We start from the raw sequence: 8,639 nt of genomic DNA on the forward strand, positions 1-8,639 counted from the left end.
ACGCAACTGAATCCCCCGTACGGAAAACCTTGCTCTCTGGGTCACTGTGCACGGCCTGGAACAGCCCAGTACAGTTTTAGTTCCAGAGCTTGAGCAATAGCAGTACGTTGGTCGCCTGTAGAGGTCGAAGACCCTGTTTCATTTCCCGCAATACACTTAGCGTACACCTTGTGGAGCTACGATACGGCATATGCGTTCCTTTAGGGGAAAGAGCAACACACAGCGCACTTGACAAGCATGGCTATGGGGGATTTGAACCAGAGATCAGAAGAAGGCTCACTCCTTTTCATTCCTCTACAGGGGGGCCTCCATGCCTCTACGCAACGTCAGGAGGCACGGCTAGCTCCCACACACCACTGCTGTCTGACTGATCAAGCGCCTGCTCTCAGCACTGCGCGACGCGCCTACGAGCTGTCACCGTAGTCGAGCTTACGAATGCTGCAGCACCTGTTTTGCTACGTAAACGCTAACGGATGGATACTTTCGCTTGAATTCCTAGGGAACACCTGTGTGTGCTTGTGACCGCAGCTGTTGATGACAATCTGGAGAGGTTTGAAGGGATGCTTGAGCCAATTGTAAAGCTTCTGGTTGCTAAGAGTGTTGAGCAGGCTGTGGAGGAGGCAAAACAGGAACAGCAGCTGCTCACGCTGCACAACCGAAGGCAACAGCTGCTGAAACACCAACAGCAGCAGTTGCTTGAATTGGAGCAGCGCGAAGCAAGAAGGCACTTGCAAGCGCAGCAAGCAATAAAGAACCAGCTGATTGTGTGAGTCAATGTAAACGAACTAAATGAGGACTGGATTGATACCTTGAATTCTCCACCCAGGGCAAAGTGTTCGCTTTTCTCGAACTGCTTGCAGCTTGGATTCTGGGGAAGAAGGTTCCTTAGTGTGCTTGAGGCATCTGCGCCGATGGTGAGCGCATTGTGTTTACAGGAAGGAACATGAAACTCAGCTCTGGCGTCATTTGTGGGTGGCACACATTGGCACGACCCTGCTGGATGAAGATTCGTTTGACAAGATAGTAAACCAGCTGGATGAGGTATCGTTTGGTACTATAACCCGGCATTTCAGATACTAATCGTGCAAACTTATTTCGTTTTCCTGTCTAGGTGGACGGTTGTTCATTGCGACGGGAACATCTGCCATACTAGGTCAGTATGCCGGGAATATGCATCTTGGAGTGTGTAGGACTTTTGTGTTGTGGCTGCAGGAGAGTTTGTTTTTTTCTTCAGCTGACATGGTTACAGGCGATTTCCTGGCTGAAGTCGCCAAGGCGGCTTCTGCCGAACTCAAGAAACGGAAGGTCAGCTGAAGCACAGGAATTCAGCTTGAACGAAAGAGAAAGTCCTGTGGAATGCGGCTGTCTCAGGGCAACCAGCTTTTCGTGGGAATTCTGCTTAGCCGGTGGCAGTGGTCCCATTCTCTTGAATTCACGAACACAGACTTAGGACGGTTGAATTTGCTATTGATGCAGGACCTTGCATTCCCTCACGTGCACTGTGCTCGTATAATTTCCCTAATTCGATTGCTGTGGTAATGAAGCAGAAGTTATGCTGAGCGAAGGCCTGCTGGGGTTTCACTGGTCAGGAGACAGGCGCTGTAACCCTTCTGAATGAGGCCATCCCATGACCTTCACGACTAATTGAAATGCTTTCAAATTCAGGAAATTGGCGAGGAGCTAGTGAAATGGTGGTTCAATGCAGAGGCTGTGCATACGGCACATCGCAGGCAGCAAGCGTTGCTGCTCTGGATCCAGCACTTAAAGATGAGAGAAAAGATCAAACGAAGAAGAGAGCTACGAAGAGGAGTTGCTCATATTTTCATCACGCCCACAGGTGAAATATTTTGCGTGATCAGGGGCTGTAAAACGCATTCCTGTCTTGAATAACCAACCCTACCCTCCCAGGAACCTTCGATGATAAGTAGCTCTTGAGATACACGGTTCTGGGTAGCTGCTTCTAGCAGACGAATGCGAAATATACGCATCACTTGCAGAGCTTGACCGCGCTGCGAAACTTGGGACTTCGGGAAGAAAGGCTACAAATATGTTGAAGCGCGAGTCCTTTGAGCCATCGAATAGTGCGGCTTCTACCGTGTTCGCTGTACACTTTGCGTACCACTGAGCTTATGTGCCTCGTGCAGAAAACCAAGGGTAAACTTTGAATAAAAATATATTTACGCAGCATCTCACCTCCGTATACTGGGCAGCGTCATCTGGCTCTGCATGTCTTGTAGACTTTGAAGAGATAGGACCCGAGCCATATTCATTTCGTGACGCACTACGTTTCGAAGACACCGCGGAAATGCATCAGAAGGCTCAAGCCACTGTAGAAGCTGCTGCCGATCTTGTCGCACTTAGCTTGCCGACAGTCTCCGAGCAGGACGGCCGTGGCCGGCAGCTGGCACTCAAAGCAGAAGCTGCGAGGCTCACAGAAGCCTTTGAAGAGCAACAACGACAACTTCTTTCTCCAGGGAGATACAAAATAGCTTCCGCAAGGGGAAGAGTTCTTCCGGGAGGCGCAGAAGGTCAAAACAACAGCAGCAGCTTCTGTCAACCTGGATCTTTCCCTGCTATTTGCATTGGACCCTTCAAGTTATACCGGAACCGCGACTCCGCAGCGCGTCAAAAGGAGTTCATCAGCATGGAAAAACTCCAGCAAAAAGTACAACAAAGGATGTGCGACTGTTTCACCGATATGGCGGCAGTAATCCGCACTTCTCAGGTCATCTTTGAGGCGAAGGGGACGAGACTTTCGGTAAATGCTATCTACATTACATACATGCTTAGGCGGTTTCGGAGGCCAAAATAATACAAAACAAACAAACATCAAACACTGTGCCATGAGTTAGCAATCGCGCCAGGGAGCTGTGAAGCCCACTTTACTCATCATGCACTCCTGCCAAGGACGTATGAGCATAGTTGGAGGCAGAATTCTCCGTTTGGGTCTTTCTGTGAAATTAGGAAGTAGAAGCCATGCTAAACTACGAGTACGGCGATTTACGCGTTCGATTGGACAGGAAGATCAAATTCGCCAATGAGGCTGATCAATTCGAGAGCGAGCTCGACAGTGAAGAATCAAGGGATATCGATTGAGCTGCAATTCCAGGCTTGCTGCGTGTCTGCCGTCTGTACCAGGGTTGCCCCATAAGGCAAGCCCTTGAAATTTGAAGGGGGTTCACCAAAGGCGAGGGATTATATGACACTCAAAAATGCAGAGGGCCGTATGCGTTCACATTTATGTCTTACAAAAGTAACCTGCTCTGTTGACCTTTATTCGAAATCGAGCTTTTAGGCTGCAGAAACGCCACTTCCTTGGTGACACCATGCACTCACTGCACGTCCACCAGAGTGCTCGAGCGTTGTCGAAACGGAGACGAGTCATATCTAAAGCACCTAAGTGCCTCGGATTAGAGAAATGGTGTTCACTTGCGAAGATTGCCTGAGTGGGAGTGAGCAACGATGGCAAAACACTCCGGCGTTTCTTCGGAATCGACGAATTGTTGGAGGGTAGCGGTCGTGAATCCTTTCTCCCGCAACCACCAGACCCTGCAGCGAACAAACGAAATGCGGAGGCAAAACAAACAGGGACAAACCAGCCTCAAGTTCGGGTTTACACTTGCGCTTGCTCTGCCACAAACCTGAGTCAGACGTCCCACCATGTTGACGACCCCACTTCATTCAATGAAAACATGCCAAAGATGCACAATGCAAGCGGCTCTACAGATGAAGAACAGAAATTACCTGGATATATCCAAAATTCTCTTCACCATATTCCCGATTTCGCGCTTTTTGCCGGTTGCCCCAGTAGCCCACCTGCACGGAAAACATAGTGTGTACCCATGCAGCCGTCTGTCCGTATCACACCACTATTTCCTGCTGTTGTGCGGTAACAACATTCGCACGATGCGCAAAGCGGGAGAAACACAGGAGAACGAACCCGCAGAGTGAAAAGAGGATAGATATTTCCGTCAGAGTGAAACCTTGGTTGATAAGAAATTGCGTCCCAACAAATGACTCAGTCGTGCACCTGTGCAAAGCTCCAAAGAGAAGGTACTGAAAGTAGCAGCTCTAGAGCCAGAGCAAGACATAGAACCAGTACGGGGTGGGACAGCCATAACCATTCTGAATAATCTGCACCTTTAGAGAACACTGTTGCGCGCACTGCATAGGAGAGGCCCTGTCCAAATGAATGCAGTTGTTTGCACATTAATTCTCCTGTTACTTTAGCAGCTGCTAATATACGGATGCCAATTTCCCTTACTGATTGGCTGACACATACTGCACAAAACAGCGTACCGGTGGTGGCAGCACGTTGCAATGCAAATGCAAAACTTGAGTCTTGAGTCCGTGGTGTCTCTCGCCGATGCAAAGCATCTGCGCCGGCACCCAAAATTTCGCAAAGCAGGAAAACCGCAAATCCTAGGCATATCCAACTGAACTGAAGGCTTATGCAAGTCGCTTTGAAGCTTCACAGCAATGCAAGTCGCGGAGCCTCTGCATCAGCTGCGATACATCAATCCTGAACCAGAGACTAAGACGCCTAAATCCTGAAGACGTGAGGCCCACCGCAGGGCGACGTCTGATCCGCCACCACACAAATGTTTAGCAACGCCGAGTACACTTGATGTGCGTTTATCCCTGAAGTGCTCCTCCAAGAGTTCGTCGATTCTGCAGAGGAGAACGAAGCAGATACAGCATGGGAAAGAACACAAGGAATACCAGGCTAATCCATCCTCATACCCCAACCTGCAGTTCCCTAACAGTGGTGCTATCACACACCAGAAGCTGTTAGCGAGAGGCCAAAACGCCAGCAGCCGTAATTCCTCCCTCGCAGTACCAGCGAAAGCACTCGCGGAAGTGTGTAAATGCGCTTACGGCGCTCCGTAAAGAGGTTGCGCATCTAAAAACAAGTCTAGGCTTAGAGACAGCAACTGCATCAGGGCACGAGCTATGCGGACACTTCAGGATCGCAGCTCCAGATTCGACGCCAAAGCCTTGCAGGCGTTCCGCCGCTTTCCATAGTTAACCAAGCCATGCCACCGACAGCAGCCGCACCAGCAGCAGGAAGACCCACTTCTTCATGCTTGGGCCCCCGCCCTCCCCCAGAGTCTGGGCAATTGCAAAGAAGTCCTCGGCACTGCCGTCCTCAATGCTAAGCAGCATCCTTGGCTTGGGTCCTCGCGTGGCTGCACAGATTGGCTCCTCCTGCTTTATGTTACTTGTCTCTCGCTCCTTTGCTGATGAACGTCTTACCTGCCCTTCCGCTCTGTCCCTGAAGCCGTGAGCTTCGTTGTTGCCCTTCTCTAGCCCAGCTTCTGGGGCCGCGAAGCGGCAGCCGTACTCAAACAGCTTCTTGAAGAACCCAGGGATATGCGGTCTGCCAATACACGTACACAGAATACTAGAGTGTAAACTATAAACCACCAATTCTCTTTTGCCCTCATGCGCCACTTGTTCTAGCAAAGCAAGACCCAAATCATAAGCCTTACAGGGAAACTGGTCTAAGGAACTCTTGCCTAAGCTTTAAGGGTAGCCCTGAGGAAGCAGAATTTGAGCATGAGGCTCACATGCGTAAAGGGCCTTTGCAAGTTATATAATTAACGAGCGCCACCAGAGAAAAGTCCGCAATGTCCATTCGCAGACGAACCGGAGGCACCGGCAGAGCCGCATGGATGCTGCTGCCTCCGGGGCCGTTACGGCTCACAGCAATCCCACAGGTCGCAGGGCTGCCCCAAACAGGAGCGTCTTGAGCTCTTTCTCCAGCAGCAACAGCTGCAGCAGCAGCGCTAACAGTGCGCTCTAGAGCTGTGCCACAGAGTGTAAGGGTAACTCGCCCTGGGGTCTTGTCTTCTTCCAGCAGGGGATTTTCCATGCTCCTGTTCTTCTGCATGATTGTAGACGCATCCGATGCAGCAGCGTTACGTCGCTGAGCGGCAGCAAGAGCAGCAGGATGCAGCGATCGGGGGGCATTAGGATTGCGAAACGTCTTATCCTTGGCCTCCTTGCAGTACCGCCGTGCCTCACGGTCGACGACAATGCAACGAACGCCTCGGTGCCGTTGAACGGGTCCAGGAGACGCGATTTCAGATGTCCCAGGGTCTGGCCCAGGTGCAGGTCCTGCTGATGCTGCTGCTACGTTGCGTGGTGCAGCTGCGTCGACAGCAGCGGCTGACCAGCAGCAGAGCCAACGCGTCAGGTCGGCTTTGCCTGAAGGCAATCAGCAGCAGCCCAGCGATTCTTCAAATGGCATACACACAGGGTAGATTACCTGCTTGCAAAGAATGCAACTAAAAGACCCACTGACAGGGAACCTCTCGCAGTAACAAGACATCCTTCACGTTCAGCTGGAAGTGTATCTCTGTTGTGATGTTCCCTATTTCACGTGTCAGCAAAAACGTCGACTGTGTGATCACAAAAACGGGTAGCTAAACAAAAAGAGCAAAAAACCATGTCTAATGCACTTCTCTGAACGCCCCTCCAGTATATGATCGCATCACATGTCGTGCAATGACTAGAAAAGATGTGAGATGCTGATGGGGAGAACATGGAGTGTTAAAATTCCATACGCAAATGCCAGTACACCGTGAGCAAGAAGTTACCAGGGCCGCCGCATATTGCATGTTTGCATGAAAATGAGTGAAACGAACACAAAAACTGCGAGACTTATCGAAACTGAATTACAACTCAGTAAAATGCTTCATGAAGGGCCCCCAAACTCGTTTGTGTGTTCAACCAAAGACAGGAAAAGTCTGATGAATAACAGAAGGACGGCTCACCTGCCCCCAATTCTACGATCAGTGTCTCGTCAAGGAGTGAACGATCCAGGTGGCTGTGCAGAAGACACAGAGCCAACAGCTGCAGCAGCTGCTTTTGATGCTTATTCAACCGTTGCTGCAACTGCTGCAGCACTTCCAGCAGCGCATCCGACCGGCGTTGCTCCGGCAACAGCAGAGCATTCTCCAAGGCGTCTTCCAACGATGCTAGGGCCAGCCCCCCTGCTGCTGCCGACGCCGTGCCCAACGGTACTTTACATGCATCTGCTGCTGCTCGCAGAAGCAGCAACGCTTCTTCTTCGTTGCCACTGTCTGTATCAACAACGCCGTTGCAGCAGTTCGATATGAACACTGTGGCAGGCAGGGATTTCCTGGAGTTCCAAGGAGCTACCGCAGTTTCTAAGGGTGCTATTGAGTCACAAGGAGATGCTGCCGCCATCATTTCTGCTTCCATGACTGCTCCTGTTGCCTCCATTGGAGGGATGCTGCTCAAATATTTCAGGGCGTATCTGTATACGTCCGATATCTTGGCCTCTAATTCGGACGTGAGGGCTGCTGCCGTTTCCTGACCTTCTACGTAGTCCTCATGCGGCTGCTGCCGCTGTGGATGGCCATGCTCCTGCTGCTGCTTCTGTTCCAGATAACAATGCTGCTGCGGCGGCAAATTAACGCCGGGTCGCATGAAAGGGAGACAGTGCGAGAAAGCGATGTCTCTTGCTTTTGTGCACTTCTTTAGGTGGGCCTGCAGACGAAGAGCATAAATCGAATGACTGTTGTCCATAGGGCAATCGATCCGCTCTCCATGGCGGCCGCTACTGATTCGATTGCGGCTCAAGGCCTCGTCCTGTGGCACTGCGGCTTCTGCTCCGCAGGCTGTTGCCGATGTTGCATCAGGTGCCGCTGCTTCTGATGCTGTTTCTTCGGCTGCCGTCCCACATGTCACTTCTGAAGCTGCACTTGATGCCGGAAGGTGGGTAGGTACTTTTTGTGCAAGGCGGCTACTGCTGTTGGTGGGGCCCTCCAGGCCGGACTTTGGTCTCTTCCGCGGGCCCCTTAGTGTTTCTCCCGGGGAGCCTTGGAGTAAAGCTGTAAAAATTTTTGAGTCTTCAGCATCCTGCAGAGTCCCAGGGGGCATTGCGTTCCTGGGGGAGTCCCCGTTTCCTTCAGGACAGAGCATCGACAGATGACGCCTACAAATTCTCTCTAACTCCTGGGCTCAACGCCGAATTAAACCCCTCGAACACAGATTTAAAAACTTCTGGTACCTACCATAACTAAAAAGGATATAGCCAAATGAGTACTCCAGCTGCCAGTGATCATGTCCGTCGTCCACCTCGGGTGACGACGGGCCCCGGGAATGAAGAAAAGGCAATTTGGAGACAAACACCTCAAAAAAAAAGAAATAAGGTTTAATGTAACTGATGTTCATTTTAGCTATCATTGGTTCGCTGCTTCCGAAAAAATTTGGCCTGTAAACTGGCCCAGCCAATCGAAACCCCTTTACAGGATAGGCGATGCAAGGCTGACTCAACATGGAAAAATACACTAGCCAAATGGGATTGACTTAGATTCTGGCCTCTTCTCTCGTCCTAAGCGCGAACTCTTAAGCCCAACTATAACACTTAAGAACGGCAACTGACTGTCTTGTTGAGCTCTTGCAAGCGAGGTCTACCGGGTGCACAGTTGCCCGGCATGGCGTTGATGGGTTATACTTTTGTCAATCACATGCAGATACACATGCACTGGCATACATGAGCATATGCAAAAGTCGCTGTACTAGTGGGCATAACACACATTCATGATATCAGTAGACTCATGCAGTCGCATCCCGTAGGCTTGCATCATAATATATATATATATATA

At 50.7% G+C, this 8,639-nt stretch overlaps 2 protein-coding genes across 2 annotated transcripts; one reads left to right on the forward strand and one right to left on the reverse strand.

Moving 5' to 3' along the window:
* Positions 1 to 243: 243 nt before the first annotated feature.
* On the forward strand, positions 244 to 3,096 carry EMWEY_00041120 (hypothetical protein, conserved; the record flags this gene model as incomplete). The annotated part of the gene is made up of 7 exons (XM_013482627.1): positions 244 to 325; positions 529 to 766; positions 936 to 1,041; positions 1,213 to 1,305; positions 1,955 to 2,081; positions 2,238 to 2,758; positions 2,965 to 3,096. 7 exons carry the CDS (start codon positions 244 to 246, stop codon positions 3,094 to 3,096), a joined length of 1,299 nt encoding a protein of 432 aa, XP_013338081.1.
* A 329-nt stretch (positions 3,097 to 3,425) lies between these two features.
* Positions 3,426 to 8,205, reverse strand: EMWEY_00041130 (Ubiquitin, related, related; the record flags this gene model as incomplete). Its single annotated transcript, XM_013482628.1, has 8 exons — positions 3,426 to 3,549; positions 3,745 to 3,816; positions 4,300 to 4,377; positions 4,570 to 4,671; positions 5,078 to 5,380; positions 5,571 to 6,210; positions 6,780 to 7,937; positions 8,046 to 8,205. The coding sequence occupies 8 exons, from the start codon at positions 8,203 to 8,205 to the stop codon at positions 3,426 to 3,428; spliced, it is 2,637 nt and encodes an 878-aa protein (XP_013338082.1).
* Between the last annotated feature and the right edge of the window lie 434 nt (positions 8,206 to 8,639).

This window comes from Eimeria maxima, genomic scaffold (genome assembly GCF_000499605.1).
Source record: "Eimeria maxima Weybridge genomic scaffold, Emw_scaff694, whole genome shotgun sequence".
Lineage (NCBI taxonomy): Eukaryota > Apicomplexa > Conoidasida > Eucoccidiorida > Eimeriidae > Eimeria > Eimeria maxima.